The sequence below is a fragment of the Plectropomus leopardus genome, chromosome 15, assembly GCF_008729295.1.
Source record: "Plectropomus leopardus isolate mb chromosome 15, YSFRI_Pleo_2.0, whole genome shotgun sequence".
Classification (NCBI taxonomy): Eukaryota; Metazoa; Chordata; class Actinopteri; order Perciformes; family Serranidae; genus Plectropomus; species Plectropomus leopardus.
In genome coordinates, this window is record NC_056477.1 from 4,629,344 (window position 1) to 4,648,668 (window position 19,325).

The 19,325-nt window shown below is 39.8% G+C and overlaps 1 protein-coding gene across 4 annotated transcripts in view; it reads left to right on the plus strand.

Moving 5' to 3' along the window:
- Positions 1 to 1,618: 1,618 nt before the first annotated feature.
- The window catches only part of ehbp1 (EH domain binding protein 1), a 186,576-nt gene continuing 168,869 nt past the window's right edge, over positions 1,619 to 19,325 (plus strand). For all 4 annotated transcript variants that reach the window (XM_042501759.1, XM_042501760.1, XM_042501761.1 and 1 more), the window contains exons 1-2: positions 1,619 to 2,004; positions 2,616 to 3,068. In XM_042501759.1, the coding sequence (XP_042357693.1) occupies positions 2,965 to 3,068 (104 nt within the window). In that variant the 5' untranslated portion in view covers positions 1,619 to 2,004; positions 2,616 to 2,964. The remainder of the gene's footprint in view (positions 2,005 to 2,615; positions 3,069 to 19,325) is intronic.

Below are 19,325 nucleotides of genomic sequence, written 5' to 3' on the forward strand. Positions count from 1 at the left end.
TTATTTCCTCCCAACATGTGAAAAAGACCCCCCGGCATGCAGGAGTACAAGGTTAACACTCACTTATTAATGTGACAGGAGCAGGAAGTGGAAGTCTCATCCTCATTAGCACTAACCTGAGGGGGTGAGCTTTGATACTTCAGTGTCCCAGCAGTAAAAAAGGATTGTTTTCATCCCAAATCTTTGGATTGATTTTGCCAGTTAGGCCGTTGTTTGATTTAAGAATATCTGATAATAATGACATTTATTTTATTACATTTAATAATGATTATATTTCTAATCATTTATAATTTGGTTTAAAGGAACAGTGTGCGAGATTAAGGAGAATTTAGTGGGTGTGTGGAAATTACAGATTGCAACCAGCTGAAGCTTCTCCCGGTTAGAATTCCCTCAGTTGTTGTTTTTTGGGAGGTTATTACCTTGGGCAGAATTATCCACTCTCTTCTCTTCCTCTCCAAAATAAATGGACCAAGTGATTAAAACAGGTAAATACAATGTAAAAAGCTGTTTTACGTTACAAATGAGTGTTTCTCATATGCTGTTTGGCATGTTGAAAACAGCCCACTGGCCCAGCACCCATAAAAGTGTGCTCAATATTTTCTCTGATAACATAATGCGTGCCCTCCTTATTTCTGATCCAGACATTCAGGAGGTTTTTACCAGGAGTTGAATTACAAACAGACAAGGGGATTGACACTCTTGCTTCGGAGGGTCTGCTGCTTACAACTTAGGCCAATGTGAAAATGCAAAAGGCGTTGTCTTGCACGAGTTTTTGGTTTGTCTGTTCTGGGCTGTGGTAGAAACATGGTGATGCAACATGGCAATATCCATAAGTGACGACCTGCTCCCTTTGTAGATGTAAGTAACTCACTCTAAGGTGACAAAAACAAAACAATTCTTATTTTCAGGTGATTACACACTAAAGAAAACATACTTATTATAGCCTACACATTCCATTCATGGCAATCTATCCCCCTAAATCCTTTTCCAAAAACTTTTAAACTTTGTGCTTTAGGAGACCCCATACATACTCAATAGGTAGGCTGGATATCTGGCTCTATCTTTGAGTCTTTGGGACAGCAACATTTATTCAAAGGAAAAGCTGAGCCAGAGAGCATTTTATCTAAACTCACAGTAAAGGATTAACTGCCTTTGAAGGATGCAGGATTTGACTAGTGTGATAACAACAATCCAGAAATGCCTCATGAATCTGTAAACAATCTGTAAATGGCACAAAAATCCCACCAATGGCTGCCGCCCGGGGGCGTTTCTTCAGCCTTCAGTGGAGTCCAGGCGGCAGAAATGATGGAGAGGTGAAGCTGCGCCAAGTCCGCCATATATACACAGACCACAACCGGAAAAGAAGGAATTAGCTTTCAAAATAAAATACATTTGTCACTGTTGAAATGAAAAAGGCATGTATTTCGAATCAGACCTTTTAAATAAAGAAAAAAACAACAACACGCTGACTCGAATCACTATATTTTTATTATAAAGGCGCAGACATCTATCCAAATATCTATCCGTTTGCGCCGTTATTCAGTAACGCTTTTATTTTAAACACCCCAAACGGAAATCGTTCAACTTGTACGCTACCTTTACGTACTCCAGAGGACCAGAGCGGTCAAACTATCAGTAACAGTTGGACTACTTTGCGGTGGGAATTCATGACTGGCGTCGGAGTACTTTTGTTTAACTTTGTTTTGGGGGACAAGGTAAAATAAATGCCGGTTCTGACTCAGTCCGGGAGTCCCGGAGCTCGCGCTTACCTGTGGAGCAAATGTGTCAACGGGCAAGCAACGGTTTCCGCTCGTGCCGTGTTGTGATGGCTAGCCGTCGACGCTAGCAGGCAAGCTAGCTGTATGGCTGGTGTCGGTGCTGCTGCAAAGAAGGTAATAATTAGCTGCGTTCACTCGGCTGCCACTTTGTTTTAGGCTGTTTGCCATCTTTTAAACACCGCTGACAAGGCGACTGGACGGATAATGCTTCGGATACCACAGTAAGGTGAGTGTCACACTGCTACAGTTAACCTAGTTTCACACGTTAACTCGTTAGCCTAGCAGCTGAATCATTCCGGTTAGCGGAGCGCAACGGCTCGGACTACTCCCTGGATTCAGAGGCTTTCCACCAAATATTACATGTTTACAAAATGTTAATTTTCGTCTCACTTTAGGGTGGCGTCTCTCGGTGCAGCTTTTGTACTCTGGGTGGTTGACTTGACTTGTTTTAATGTAATGTCATTGCCTCTCTGTTATTGTTTCAATATATACATTCATAATTTTATTATCAAACATCCCAAGTTAGCTTGCCACTCCAGTAAATAGCCCCCCGGCACGCCGTGCTGGCAGCAGAAGTGATAGTGCTGGAGTCCTCAGCAGATTATTACACATTGACAAAGTGTTGCGTTAGCGATATAGATAATCTGGGTTATTTTTAACGTCTGCACATCCTAACATACAGTACCAGAAAAGCTGTTACACGGACAAAGCATACATGTATACGTTTAGTGGAGTTACTTGGCGTGCAGTGTTAAAATAAGCGAGGATTCTCCGGAATGCCGGAGATTTACAGTCTCAGTGTTGCTCTTCTGACCGTCTTTTTCCTTCTTTTTACAGGAAGACCACCCAATGGAAATATAGCATTAATACCAAGTGGATTACTCATCATGTCTTCCGAAATTATGGAGTAAATTTCATTACAACATCATGCGCGCCGTCACATTAAATCTCAACCACTGCTGCAGAGATTTGGATTTATCTGTCTGTTTTTAAAGAGCAGCAGCCACGACTGGATGTGCAGTCTTATCTTTTCAATGTGTTTCCGGTAAAACATTAATTATGTGTCTACGCGGGTTGGATATGTTCAGATTCTTATAGACATTAGCGAGAATTCGTGCGAAGGAAGCCCAAAGAAGGAAGTCCAGGACGGGATAGGTACACAGAAACTACCCGCTCCCAAAGAAACATGGCCTCGGTTTGGAAGAGACTGCAACGTGTGGGGAAGCATGCGTCCAAATTCCAGTTCGTGGCTTCCTATCAAGAACTGATGGTGGAATGCACCAAGAAATGGTGAGTTTTTTGGGAATAACTGTCGACCACAGTGCTGTCATTTAAGCCTCATGAAAACTGTGTGTCTCTGTGTGTGCTGGAATGCTGAGCTTGTTCCTGTTGGCCATAATTCACACACAGACACTCACACTCAGTCTCCTTGGTGTGCAGGCATGTCTGCATGCTGGGAGGGGCCCCGGATGCCTTGTAAAATTGCTGTTTTTTTTACTTCTTGTGCACCACTGTTGAATTTGTTTGGTTTAAGTCATGAAAAGTATGTGGCAATCAGATATTGGCAAGGCGGAAAGATTTCCCTTCCTTCAACCTGAAGGGTTAGGTTCAAGCTTCCCCTGCTCTCCTGAAATGTCCTTGAGCAAACCACTAAGCACCTACCAGTTCTAGGGATGCTGTGGGGAATCTGATTTTCTGACCTTGCCGGAAGTAGGGAAACTATGAGAGAACTATTATTCTTTGGGCTGTTCAGATCAGCAAACAGATAATGTGCAGAAAGCTAAGACATTGCAGGAGCTTACTCTCATAGTCATTCATATCATATCTGGTGAACATATGTGCTGATAACTGTGAAAGTCACATTGTCAGCATTCTTGCAGCACAGTTTTCTTAATATCTCCCACTTGTCCTAACTTTTTTGTCCATGCTATTTGCATAATAATAAGAATACGAAGAAAAGCAGATCTATTGCCAAGTAGGTTTTCACATGAAAAGAATTTGCCCTTGTGATTTGGTGCATAATGAAATACAAGTACTGCAAAAATCAAGAATCATAAATATAATCAAAAGATTAAGTTCTTAAGTTCTTAATAAAAAAACAACTTGCTGATATACATCTTCATCATTTGGAAAACTAACTTGAAGTTGCTAACAGTTAGGAAGAACAAGGTAGTTTCACGTGTCATTTTTAAGTTGCAACAACTTACCAAAATCAAGTAAATGCATCTACATTTTAAGTAAACTTAACACTTAGATATGAAATAAACACAAATGAAGATTTATAGTTGTACATACTTTGCTTTTTCAAGGCAATTGTTTCCAGGATTATTTTAAGTAAGATCAACATGTCAGATTTTACATTGCAGTGATGGTACCACTCTAACTTCCGATGCAAAAATTTCTGTCTTTACATCATACGTGTGGCTGAATGTTGCCTCAGGGGCTCTGCTTCTCTTCTCTGATTTTGTGTGCCTGGCTCAAAGTGTGTGAGAAAGCGTTGGCACACAGTTTCAGCCTTCCTCCTTGGACTTCATCAGTACGGTATGTTATTGTTGCAGTGGAAACTTTCCATCTACGCAGACTGGAAACAGTCCCCAGAGCTCAAATGGATCCCAAATCCTGAAGGCTTCACAAGTGATTTTTTGAAAAACCTACAGCTTTTTCATTTCTGGCATCAGCAACAGGAAGATAGACTGAACGCTTATTTTGTTTCAGTGCTCCGTGTGTATGCATGCCCATACATACAGTTGTGGGTGCTTTGAATGTACATTGTGTGAGACGTGAAAGCATTTTGCACAGTTGGCTAACACTCAAAGGCTCAGGAGAATAATCTCTAAAGTCGAGATAATTTAGGGCACTTCAAATAGTCAGTAGGTTAAAAGTTCAAGCGTCTGTTCTGTTGTGTGTTTGTGGTTCTTCATGTGTGATTCTCATGCCTCAGAGCTGGGGTGTAATTCATCAGAATATTTTCAGACAGTCTCTCCTGGAGGTTAGGCGCGATCAGCTTCTTGACATTTCTTATTATGTGGATGTTGGGTGGAGTGAGCCTGCAAGCGCATTTTTATCCAAAGGGAATAAATGTTTTGTTGGTTGAATCTTTTTTGACGGTCTCAGATAATTTGGCCTCCCTCTGTCTTTCTCTTGATGTAGCTTCACTCTTGATTGGTTAGTGCTTAGTTTCCAGTGGCACAGAACATGAACCTGCCATATTACATGATGGATAATAATGGTAGTTAGTGTTTCCCGCATAATGACAGTGTATGTGTGGTGGAAGGGGGGGAGCTTTTTTTTTTTTTTTTTTTTTTTTTTTTTTAAATCATTATCATATAATCATATAATTCTGTGTTCTTACTCTAAAATCTGACACTTTTGTGGGTCCATGAATGCAGTGCAGTAGGCGGAGTTTCCATGACTTCTTTGTTTCCTCTGCAGCAGTTTGTAACTTACAGGGTTGATCAGATCACAACAATGGATGAGAGAAGCTTTGTGCAGATGTTTGTAAGTGAAGGCAAATTTTTAGACCCAACAGAGTGAACAATTAAGTTTCACTGTCAATGCAGTTGACATTCTGCAGCTCTGTCTCTGCTCCAAGTGTGCTATAAATAACCAAACTGCATACAGTATATTCCAGCTGTGCTCCTAATAACCAGTCCAGCTCCAGAAATCTATTTGTGGCGGTGTATGACTTAATTGTGGCAGCCTGCCAGAAATAAAATGAATATGTGGGAAACCCTGGGTAATGGTTCTTTCTGCAAACCTCAAAAGCACACTGTAACATGTTCCTTTTTAAAAGGAGTCCTAAGGTAGTAGCATCTGGGAATATCGTGCGGATGGAAGATAGCAGAAATGTTAATGCACTGACACATCATCAGTCAGCCATCTTGCACTGTTGGTTCATCGTTAAGTGCCTGTTGCCAACTGTTTCATGTAGTATTTGGGATACTACCAGTATTATTTACACGAGTTGGACTTTATCAGTGGCTGTTCAGCCAAATGAGCTTGTGGTGACAGAAGCAGTCTGCGAGAGAGAGTTTCTGTCTACTACCAAATCAATAGTTTCAGCACTTTAAAGAGGATTCACCTAATTTCCACCCTCCCCTTTCTTCTGCAAGCTTAAGAACTTTTTTATTTTAATCCTTGAGAAGGAAGGAAAGTGGTGACAGGCTAGGAGCCAAGGATTGGAGGAGTTTCTATTTATCCTATATATCTTATGTCTGCAAAGTACTTTTCAGTCTGTATCCGTTGCCCCAGTTGCTGTAGTCCACTCCTATTTGGAGCAGAGGGAGTTGGCATTCCTCTCACACATCCATTTCAGACTCCAGAATCAATTCAGACCAACCATTAAAACATTAATGAGTTTAGTGTTTGTGTTTGCCAGTGAAATGAAGCACCATTCACAGTGTAGCAGCACTGCCCCTTTGAAACTTGATATGTAACATCTTTGATAAAAATGAACAGTGTTGCCTTTCATCTGTAGCAGGTAATTTATGATTATTTAGGTCGGGTTAAGAAATCAGACCTGCCTGGCATTTGATAAGTAGCAATTTCTAAACTTATATTCCTTACCTGTATAGAATGGATAATCTTACCTTTATTTATAATATTTAATGTTTATATTATTTATTTTCTTACTCACATGCACTTCTCTGTGTCATCTTCACTGCTTTGATTGCACCGTCTATGTATAATTAACTACATGAACAATATGGTACATTTTTAGTGATTATGCTGCTTGTAGATGCTTATGCTTGTATCAGGTTTCTCTGATATTTGCTCATCTGTTTATGTCCACCTTTTTGTTTATCTCACTGGATACCAGTGGCTTAGTGTTATTGGCTAAATAGCTGAGCAGATGTCATGCTTGTCATCATGTATATTAAGTCTGTGTAATCATCAGTGGACTAGTCTTAAAAAAAAAAACAAATATCCGGTGAGAATTTTCTTTCCATTCATGACTGCTGTCCAGGCTCAGAGAAACACATGCAATTTTTCATTAAAGCTTAAGCAAATATTATACATTGCCTACATACTGGTGTGATGGAACAGTGCAAGGTCCGCTTGCTTCAAGTATTGAATTTATCTCACTCCTGCTGGGAAGCACTTGAAAGCAGACTGGACAATTAATTGTTCCAAGGATCATGTCTTATAGTATTTCTACATGATTTGAAGATTAGTGGTGTGCACTGATGTATGAAAAAGTCGAGTGTATGCTTGCACATCGGCTGCACAAATTCACACTTTTTTGTTTGTTGTTGTTCCTGTTTGTCTTTCAGGTTATTTTTTTCTGATGAAATAGTTTTTGAATGCTAGCCTTGTAAAACCCTCCTGATAATGTGTAACTTTCAACGTTTCCGTGTCTGTAGGAGATTGTTACTGCTAACTTCATCAGAGGCATTACAATCTGACAGTTAGTGTTCACAATTAAATTAACTTCTTGAATCACCAGCTAATTTGGCTGGTAGAAAAAAAATCTACCAGCCAAGCATATTTTTTACCAGCCATAATAATACATTGTCTTTTTTTCTAACATATATCTTTATTTCAGTGTATTTGATTGAGATAATATGCAAAATTAGAGAAGCGGCCAGAGCTAAATCTGAAGTATTAAATATATTGAACAGCTCATCACCACAGCCTCTGTATGTAAATGAGTTTCGTCCAGCAAGCTGTGATGCAGTGTATCCCTTTAGGGCTTTTATTTGGCTTTTCCTAGCTCTGTCATGCACATCCATGTTTTTTGATTGATTATTAAGCAGGACTGATGCGTTCTCTTTTGACAAATGAAATTGTCAAAACAACTCACTTCCTGTGCTGGTGAAGTGAGAAGCAAAGTTCATTAACTGGGCAGCAAAGTTTGCTTGTCATTGGTGAGTGGGCGAGTGCTGGTTTCAAACTGCAGATTACACAACAAGTTGTCAACAGAAAAAAATGTTTCCTATGTCAAACCTTTCTGTTTTCTGCTGGTTTCTGTTTTCTGTTGTTTCGCTATTTTATGTTTACTTCCCAGACACATGGCATTACTTGGAGGAGTGCAGTACGTGAGACACACTTTTCTGTCCCTCAGCTACTGTCAAGAGGGTGTAACCCCAACAGTGAAGGACAACTCAGTGGGAACTTAAGCTTGAATACAACCTTCAGTCACTCTGTTAGTATTCCCCCTGAGGCTGGTGCATTTGAGCAAGAATGTGTTGCTACTAGTCAACCTGCCTGGTAAAATATAGTTTGAAAACATAGTCAAATGCCAACTTGTGTCACTGCAGCTGACAGACGTGCTGACACGCGTGGGAAGGATATGAGAGTTGTTCGCTGGAAACAACACAGAGACGCTATTGATTACATGGTAATTCTATCTGGCTATGTGCAAGCGTGGCTAATCAAGACTGCTTCCCTCACTGCCACATGACAGGGATCGTAGATGTCTTCATATCAATCAAGGGCTGTGCAGAAACCTTTGCACACATACCCACACACACATCAGTCATTTCATAGGGATTTAGAAACTCTAAACACTCACTCACTCTCAGCAGACTCAAGCGGATTTGCACCTCTCCTTTGACGTGTTCGGTGGTCCCGCTGTGGATTCCTGTGGCGTAGAAATTGATTTATTTTTCAGGATTTAACCTGTGGATTCTCATAGCACTACTGCAACACTGGATGAATGAATGCACATTATCATCTCTTTTTGTTTTTTCACTTTGCGCCCTTAAGTACCCATGCTTTCAGTCTTTTATTCTCTTCATGATTTCCCACATGCACTCAAAATATGGTACACCCCTAGTAGCAAAGCCATTTTCAATCGTCCACGATTATATCAGTACAAATTTTAATATAAGAAAAACTCATATTGTGATAATGGCAATATTTCAACTTTTTTGGCTGACATAATGGCATCATACTGCTACGCACGGCAACAACAACAAGCGTGCATAGTTAAATTGCGTAAAGCATAATTGATAGCGGCCAGGAGTGACAATATTGAAAATATTTTATGAACAGCCCCAGACTTTTCAGATTCTTTTTGCGACTTACAAAGGAGTCTGATGCATCTTTCCCTCCCTCACCTCTCTGGCTTTACGCACGCAGGAATAGGTGTCATCAGGTTATTTTGTCATAAGTCTGTCCTTATGTAAACCTACGTGATGCTCTCACCAAGGAAACAAAAAACAACCATTAAAATATTTTGGGGTGTGCCATATCATACCACTCACGATTATATCAATATAATATTTGATGTAAGAAAAATTCATATCATGATAATGGTATTAGACTTGTTGACAGAATGATGTCATATTGTTATACGCACAGCAACAACAAGCATGGCTGTTAAAGGGAAATTACTACTGGCTCCATACTGAAAACCTGAAGGCAAACTATTTAAAACTATAATGCTTATTTTGTTGCAGTTGTGTTTTTGAAATTAAGACTAACATTTTTTTTCATATTATCAAGAATATTGTTATTGCAAAACTATCCTGAAATATTATGATATTAGAGCAATATCGCCCCTATACATATGAATGTGCAGTAGTCATCGTAACATAACAGCCTGTCAAAATAATTGCAGGTCTGTGTGTATGCAGGGTTGTCTGATTGTCAGCACTGAGTGACACGCTAGAGCAAGAAGAGAGGAGGAGAAATAGCAGCGCATACAGGTCCAGGTGGAGCTGTCATTTATATCTACTATTTATAGATTGAAGACGTTTTTGTATTTGGCAATTGTTTAGATGTGTAATATTTGGTCAGCTTTATTTAGTCATAATATTTACATTTTATACAGAATCTGTATCTCACTATGAGTTACTGGTGTTAACAAACTTAAGAGCTGGGAGATTTTTATTCAGTTTTACTGAATATTTGAAGGTGAACCACATTCAGGTTGATATAAACAACTATAACACTTTAACCTTATAAATATTATCAGAGTTTTTGTCATATTATCAAGAATATAGTGATCACAAAAATACCCTGAAATACTGTGATATTATTTTACGGCCAAATCATCTTGTCATGTCTGGAAAGAATATGATTAATGAGCTGCACCATTATTATAAGGCCCACTTAAAGTAATTATGTTTACATTAACCAACATAAACCCATCGATGTGTCCTTCAGCAAAACACTATGTTGCTTACATACTGTCACTGAATGCAAGCATTCCTTGACACCACAGCCGAAGCATCAGGCTGTCAGCTGAGAGATGTCTCTCTGTTTCAGTGGAAGTGACCAGCGTGTCAGGCTGTGACATGTCGTCTTCTGCTGAACATGTGTGCATTATGGCAAACGTCCATCATGTCCCTGCCAGAAAAACATCTTCCTGCCAACTTGGTCTGACGTGGCTCTTCATTCTATTCAAATTCGAAGGCCTTGACGCATTCCTTTTGGCACAACTTTGGCACCAGGAGATATTTTCTCTGCCAGGTTATAGTATGGTGTTTTGTTTCTGTTGTGCAAGAATTCTGGATGAAAACACACAATTTGAGTTATCACTGACAATGAGGTTTTGGAGAAAATAGTGATTTAATTGCTTACATCTTTAGTTTTTCAAAGTATTGTAGTGTAGTCAGATTTTTAGGTTTCAGTCAGTGATTTCTGTTGATATGTTTGTTCCTGTGTCTATGTTTGAGGGAATTTGAACTGAACTTATGCCAGCAAATGCCAAAACTGGGGCGAACACAAACAAGTGTTTTCATAGTAGATCATAATAGATGTGTGAGTTGTTTTGATTTGGGTGCTTGCTTATCACTTCCTTAATTATAGCATTTGCAGCTGATTTACCTCTGCCGATTGTTGAGTCCTCTCAGCGCCACTTGCAGCTCCTGATCTCCTCCTTTTGTGATTCTGTAATTGTTTTTGTGCACCAAGCCCACTGCTGTCATCTGGGGCAGCTCTCACACTATCATTAATGCTTCTCTTTCCACTTTCTTCTTTCTCTGTACCACTCGTATCTCCTTTCCTTCTCCCTCCCTTCTTTTGTACTTGCTCTATATTCTCTCTGCCTCCCCTCACTTCTTTCTCTCTTTCCAATAATGCCTTTTTAACTGCTTTGCAGTGGAATCCGCCCAATTGTAGTTGTTCTGTGCCGCAATTATGGACACAAACTGGCATTTACACACCCCCTCCCACACACACCAAGAGACATGAAACATTGCAGGGTTGTGAGGCAGTCAATGGGGTGTTAAATGTGATGAAAACTGTGCTGGTGTGCCTGTCTCTACTGCTGTCAGGCAGAGAAACACATGGCCCTGGAGACTGCTCATCATTTATCAGGCTGCAGAGCAGTGCTGCAGCATCTGCAGGCTGATAAATGCATACGGGATGTGTGTCAGGATGCAAAGCAAACACCAGAAGTACTGGTGTTACATTTTGGAAACCTTGTTCAAAAAATGTTGGTGCAGGTGGAATTTAGGATGTACAGTGTGATGCAGCTGACATTTTGCTCATTCTCTCTCCCTTACTCTCCTACTCAGTGAAGAAAAATGTGGTGTCTGCAGGCCAGTAAATTCTTTATTGTACCCAGTCTCTGGACTTTTGGAAAAGTTTGGGGCTCCTGATTGATCACTTTGTCGCCAGAGTGGTAGTAATTTATCACACTCCCTTTCGTAGAACAGCAGTATAATCCTGCAGACCAATACATACCCTAAATTCTTTACCCCAGAGTGTAATTTGTGTGGGCTAAAGGTCACATCATACTTCCTTCTGTAGATGCTCCCAGCCACAGGCAGCAAACTGCTGATAATGCAAACTCCTTCTTCTGGCTGAATAATAAAAGGAAGACACAAAATCATAGACAGAAATTTAAAACATAATGAAGAAAGCAGTTTTATTTGCCAGCAACCATGGAAGCTAATATTTTCATTTTATTCAGTTTGTTTGTCAGGCAAAGTAACTTTTACAAGCAATTAAAATTACTGCCAGAGCTATGGTCGCCTGACTGCTCGTGTATCATTGCCTTAAGACATGGATGTTTCTGTCCTCAGCAGGACTCTTTGTTTCTTTGCTGTAGGTGCTCTTAGACACATGATGGTTGTTATTCCTACTGTCTCAGTGTCTCCCTGCGGCTGTCAGCAAGCTGGTATAGGGAGAGTAGTTGCTAAAGAAGGAGAGATTTTTATTATCCCATTGACCCCACTGAAAGGCAGCTTTCCCTCATTCGCTTCTTTATTTTGGAGATGCTCCCAAACACATGATCTAACTGATTCCTACCAATGTCTCCCCGTGGTTTTTATTGTTCTGTCTTGTTGAGTGGAAGGTGTATGTTGACTGCTGTTTGTACTAATTTTACTGTCTTGTATCAAACTTTCAGAATCACTCTTTCCCTCTTTTTCTTCTAGTCATCACATTAGTTTAGTCTGGTGTTTTTAGTACCTTGACTTCATAATTGCTTCACACTCAGTGTTTACATGCACAAAATAGTCAGTTTTTTGCCCATGTTCTGAAAGCGACAATATTCCTACCAAACTGTTTACATGTATATAATGAAAATGAACATTTCACGAACACTCCCGTTTATAAGCAGTCGTTTATCCCGTCAAAATGTAAAGAAGAACAACAGCTTGAGCTGCTTGTATATTTACTTTTGTATATTTACTTTTTTTTGCATCAAAATAGGATTTCTTTATTTTCCTACCGGTGGTGGACTTGTTTGACTTTCTCTTTCCTTCCTTCACCTTTTTGTAAAGGTTGGTGCTGTGATATTTGTGTATGTCCCAAAACCTGTTGATATACAAGTCTTTTATAATATGTAAAAGCAGGTGTGTGTTTCTCCTTCTGACCAGAAATGTGGGATTTTCTTTTTCATGCATCTCTACCCCGAGTTGGTGTGTGTACAGTGTATCCATGAAAACAAACAGAGCCGAACGTAAACAGGAGGCCATGTGTTGCAAACTGCGGTGAAAACCCAGTTGAGATGGATATTCCCAGTTGGCTGTATACATGCCCAAATAATACTAAAAAATGGAATAATACTGGCATATCCCACATGTCTTCATTGGAAAATGCAAAGGTGGGGAACATTGGTGTGCATGTAACTGTTGATGGTGTTGATTTTATCTGTAGAAGCTGAAATTGCATGCAAGTTTTATTTTGAGGTTATTTACCTGTTTCTTTCTTGTGAGAGTTCAGTCAGTCATTTTCTGTAACCGCTTGTCCTCGTAAGGGTCACGGGGGGCTGGAGCCAATCCCAGCTGTCATCGGGCGGAAGGCGGGGTACACCCTGGACAGTTCGCCAGACTATCGCAGGGCCGACACATAGAGACGAACAACCATACACACTCACAGTCACACCTAAGGGCAATTTAGAGTCACCAATTAACCTGAGCTGCATGTCTTTGGACCGTGGGAGGAAGCCGGATACCCCGGAGAGAACCCACGCGGACACGGGGAGAACATGCAAACTCCACACAGAAGGGCCCCCGCCCCGTTCCAACCAGGATTTGAACCAGGGACCCTCTTGCTGTGAGGCAACAGTGCTAACCACAAAGCCACCGTGCTGCCCCTTGTGAGAGTTAAACAGGGGAAAGATAGAAAATGTATTGCTTAATGTGGACTCCCCCACCAATGCAGAAATCTAGTGATAAGGGAGGAATGAAAGCCCATTGGAAATTAACCAGTAAACTAAAGCAACAAGACGAAAAGATGCAAAACATTTGCAATGTTTCTCTTGTAGTAGCTTACAGATGGACCTCATAAGTTATGGGATTTTCAGGTTTTTTTTGTTCTCAAACGGTAGACAATGGGTTTATTATCTTTCCGGAGTTAAGCCTACTTCACAGTCTCAGCACAGACCATTTCACAATTTTATTTTCTCAAAATCTCTCTGTGGAGAGTTTTACCCTTCACCCAGAGGCCAGTCATGTCAGCAGAGAAACATTTTCTTCTCCTTGCTGTCAATCATCACCACTTGGAGTTGACAGTTCTCTCTTCTCTGCCCCTTGTACTCTTTTTCAGGGAGTAAGATTAAACTCCATCCCTCAGGGCAGGTGGAGCTTCTGAACTTCACTTTCATCCGTCCAACCTACCTGCTTTATTGTTAGTGATTTGCTCTTACCAACTCTCTCTCCTCAGCCATGGCAGATTCGTAATTGGTCACACTTGACCTCCTGCTGGTCTGTCCCTGCAGTGAAGCACTCATCTACGTGTGTCTCCATGCTGCTATCCTTTTAAGCAAACTCAGTAAATTGCTTAAAAATAACATGCAACTGACTTGAAATAAACCAGGCTGCTTACTGAATGTAAAAGGCAGCCACTTCAAAAAGAGTCTTGATGCTTGATGTCTTCACATCCTCACTGGGAGTAATAAAGTCTGGAGCAAATGTCTTGGAAAATATTTTGTGGTCCCAATTCACACCCCACCATGTGGCTTCTTAAGTTTCAGATAATTTGCCACATCAGATACTGTATTGATGTTAATAGTCTTCATTAAAAGAGGGATATGACACATGTGAATCCAAATGGGCAATATTCAAATCTGCATGTAGAAGAAAAGTAAAGGTCAAATTTGGAAAAATAATGGTCTATAATAATGATCACAGTCTGATCTAATACAGGTAATGTTTTTATGTGGCGCCAGTCCGCCTGACCTTTTGAAATATTCGAATCCAGGGAAATATGACTTTTACAGAAAATTCATGCCTGGTAAAGGAATGCTTGCTTTCAGTATGACATAATAATTTCTCATACACACACATGATTGCTTCATGCACAGACTTAATATTTTTGTTTAATCCTGGAAATTAAATCTAATTAAACAACATTTGACAGTTACAGAAAGTAGCTCTCCCACACATCCAACTATAGTTACAACAAATGTACAGTAAACACATCCAAACAGGCACAATCACTCATTAATGACATGGTAGAGCTCTACAAACAGACCTTGCAGACCTTGTTTCAACATAATATGGCTGACGACACAGCCTCTGCATGAGTGATTTTAAGACATACTGAATAATATTAAAAGTAATAAAACGGACAAAAAACAAAGCATATGAGTTTTGTTGATGAAATATATACAAATTTCAGAGGCTCATGAATAAAAATCTTTTCTCTATCAGTCAAATGTTTTTGCTTGGTTAAAAAATTAAACAAGAGAAAGCATGCAAGAAGTTCAGATTTTGGAAATAAAATTCACAGTGAAAAGGAAAGGTTTTTAAAAATGCTTTGCACCTTGCCTATCCCACCCAGACATAATGAAGATGTGAAGTCATACTTTGACTTTTCACGTCATGCCCAGTATGTGTGGGCTGGTGTGTTTAGTTTATCAGGCAGTCTGGAGTGCGACAGTTACACAGATTGTGTTTGCTCCGATACATTTGTCTTGATAGTAAAGGCCACAGTCTGACAGCAAAGCAGAGTGAGAGCAGCCCATGGATCTATTGGAGCAGCCGTCTCTCTCTGTTCCCTCTTTTTTCTCTTCTTTCATTTGTCACTTCCTCCTCTCAACCATCGTCTTGTTGCTGTCTTTGCTGAGTCAGAAATTGCCAAGTAGGTCAGGTATAAACACATTTTTGGCTGAGCTTTTCGTGATGGGGCTGTGAGCTTTCTGAGAAAACAGTATTTCAAAGCATTTAACTGTCACTGTGTCATTTATTTCATTTTGACTGCATCATTGGCGAAAAGCAGTAGTGGCTCTGGTCTTATAGCACTGCAGATCCCAGAGATTACTTGTCAATGTGTGAGATTTCTTCATTTTTTTTCCTGCTGTTGACGTTTAAATGGCTGTAGGTAGGGTTCCTGCAGATCCTTAAAAAGTCTTAAAAGTCATTGAATTCATTAATCTAAAATAATGCCTTAATTGGAATTTTAATGACTTACATCAATCTTTTAAAAGTCTTAAAAATGATCAGACTTTAGAAGTAGGATTTTATGAATAGTTTTTTTCTGACGCTGCATTGTAAAATCTCAAAATAATTGATAGCATCTGGTATTTTTTGTGCAATAATTTCATACATTTTTCTTCTTAAACTCGCCAGAATGCCAGATATTTTCTAATTCTGTCATTTCTGTTAAAACATTTTGTTTTATCTTATAATAAACTTGGGCAAACTGTCCTTCAATTTTGGTTGTTAGAAATCTGGTCTTAAACTTCAGTTCGATAGGTTCCAAAAAACCTTAAATATTACTTGCCTTAAACTGCAGGAACCCTGTGTAGGTGGCACTATTGGTCAATATTACGGCTCTGTTATGTGTTTACCGTATATATTTTAACAGCCCTATATCACAGGAAAGTCTGGAAAAGATTTTTTTTTGAAGCATACTCTGTTCATATGAAAAAAGAGCTCGCAATTTTTACTGAAGGAACTGCAAGCTATCCAAGTCAAAGAGCTATCCCTCAACAGGACAGCTAAGTTCGCAGTAGTGCAGTGATTGATCCTGCTGTTAAATCCGAGCATTTGGTATTGCTGTTGTCAGAAACATAAAACTCACTAGTTTTTGTATGTGAGACAGAATACATGTGATGTTTCGAACAGCAGATGTAGAAGTTGTCATGTTGTGGAGACAATCTCAAGCTGCTTTTACACAGAGATAGTGCTATAGGGCCACAATGAAGCCCCCCCCTTTATACTCCCCCCGCATTTTTACACAGAACCTAACAACGGCAGCATCATTCTGCTTCGGTTGTGATTATACACATCCCGAAATCAGAAGAGCCATGATGGGCGGGATGTTTAACACAAGAGCGTCCGCCTCTAGGCTGACACATAATATATGCATCGGCAGTACTTCATAAACAATAACAAAGGCATACATGTCAATCACATCATTTACCGTCTCTGTTATATGACAGCTGATCTCGTTTCGCACTTGGACAGTAATGAGCTCCTGAATCTCATTGTTTTTTCCAGTTTTCAAACATTTAAGGCCACTGTTCTTCTTTGTATTAGCCATGATGCTCACATCTGCTTTTCAAATCTCCCGTGGTGGGTTGCACATATAAACATTGTTACAAACCTGGCTCACTGGTTTGCAACAAAGAGAGAGTCCACACAAAGTTTGCCAGGGAATAAGGAGATGTTTATTTAACTGAACATAATTAAAAGGAAAATAAGGTGCATATCCGTAGATCAATGTGTGAGGTGGAATGAGGTGTGTGTGTGTGTGTGTGTGTGTGTGTGTGTGTGTGTGTGTGCGCAACAAACAAAGAACAAACAAAACTAACTAAACCATGTCGGCCATGTGGCGTCAGCTTCTCAACCACCAGAGAGAGAGCAGAGTGACTCCAGCAGCCCTTTTATAGAGGTAGGCCCCGCCTATAGGTGTGGCCAGCCATAGACGGCCCAACTACTCTGTGGCTGCAGCAAAGGAAGGAGCTGAGGAGAGAGGCACAGATTAGTGAGGCTGTCACAAGATGATGTAAAGACATCCCACCTGTGACACCCATGGTAACGCCTTTCCGGCTTTACGTTTTACACAGACCTTACGGTGCTGTTACTACCTCCGTTCCCAGCTCAGAGGCAAGACCACTCTGTTCCCCCTTTATGCAATCAAATGTTATATACAGAACAGCAAGGCAGCATAACGCTGTGATATTCCTTCTTTGAAAAGGCTGTCACAATTATGTTTTGTCAGTTTAGGGTGAAGAGAAGTTGAACAGGCTTTTTTCATACACAGATATTTCTGGTTACATTTCTGTTGCATAAGGACAGTATTAAAATCAGTATTTATGATATAGAAGTTGATCTTACTTAAAATTATCTTGGAAACAGACTGCCTTGAAAAAGGAAAGTAAATGTAACTATTAATCCAACTTAAATTTATGTCCAAGTGTTAAGTTTACTTGAAATTAAACTGTATTTGTGTAAACAGTTTCATTAAACTAAGTTAGTCTGACATATGCTGGTCCCGGCACAGAGGATTTCGCCAATTATGAAGTTAGAAGATCTACAAGTTCTGCTTTGTTAACATGTTTAAGAAAATACAAATATGATTGACTAGATTTCACAGTTTATGAATCACAATACATCACACTGACAAGTTATTTCACCTCTTATAGCCCAGCAGTCTACAGTTTTTACTTGTATCACACTGGAGCCTTCAGTCCCATTATACTTCAAGATAAAGCCTTTCATGCACTGCAGTGTCGCAGTCTCTGCTAGATTACATGACAGCGTGTTTGTATGTGTTGCAGCAGAGAGTCTGTTTTAGTATGCATTGCAGTGCTGTTGTCTGATGTTTCATCTCTCTCAACTGCTGTATTACATCACAAACTAATCTACATTTTCCTGTCTAATACCTGTGATTGACGGGTAGACATGAAGTCTGTCGGCAGACGTCAGTGCCCTTCCTCCTCTGAGTAATATCAGCATTTAGTCGGGATGATGCTGTATCTGCTTACATACACACATTTATCATGCCTCCTCCCTTCCATCTTACCCTGACTCTCCCACTAATTTCTTCACAGCAATGTCATCAGCCTTTTCATCTCATATCTCTCTCTCAGACAAACACACGGACCCCATATGCACAGAAAATTGAACGGTGAGATGGACAGTGAATTCTTCTCATTGCTGGTCTCACTGACAATCTGAGCATCCATTTACCCAGAGCTTGGACTCTTGGAGTGACATTTAATTACAAATCTTAACACTAACTCCTGCTACTTGAAACCTCCCACAGTCTACTTTTTATGACACTTTGTCCCCTTTCTGTCGGAGAAATACTGGCACGTATTCTCATCTTTTGTTATTTCTTCAAATTTATTTTACTGTCCACATACTTCACAATTTTTTTAGCTTTTTAATGTGTCATAATTAGGGCTGTGACTAACGATTATTTTCATTGCCAATTAATCTGTTGATTATTATCACAATTCATCAATTAGTTGTTTGGTCTGTAAAATTGTAAAAATGTTGATCAGTGTTTCCAAAAGCCTAAGAAGAGGCCCTAAATTGTCTTATTTTGTCCACAAACCAAATATATTCAGTTTACTGTCACAAAGGAATTAAGAAACCAAAAAAAAAAAAAAATCATATTGAAGAAGCTGGTATTAGAGAATTTGGACTGTTTTTTCTTTAAAATCACAAAATACCATTATGAAATTAGTTAGGGATTAATAGTTGTCAACTAATTAATTGTTGCAGCTCAAGTCATTAGCCCTTATTTTTCTTAGAGACCCTACACAGTTTGAACAGATTGGATATGCACAGCAGCTGGTGAAATATACCTAGAAATATGGCACAGTGTAGTCTTTTTCTTTCACCTGATTCAATAATAAAAATGGCAATCCCTCTTGGAATTTGGAAGTTGCAAATATGACTAGTGTGGTTTTAAATACACGTTATACTTTATCACTGTGTTCATCACTTGGTTATGTGTTATTGCTGTGTCACTGAACTAAACTGAGCCCTACCCTGCTATGTGTTTGGGTTTCATAACAATCTGTGTGTGTGTGTGCGTGCATGCGTGGCTGCGTGCGTGCGTGCGTGCGTGCGTGTGTGTGTGTGTGCAATGCTGGTCTGGGGGCTGTCATATCAAATGTGAAGTGGTTCCTTCCTACTGCCTACAGGAAAGATAGGGCAGCCGCAACATCCTGACGCACCCTCCACTTCC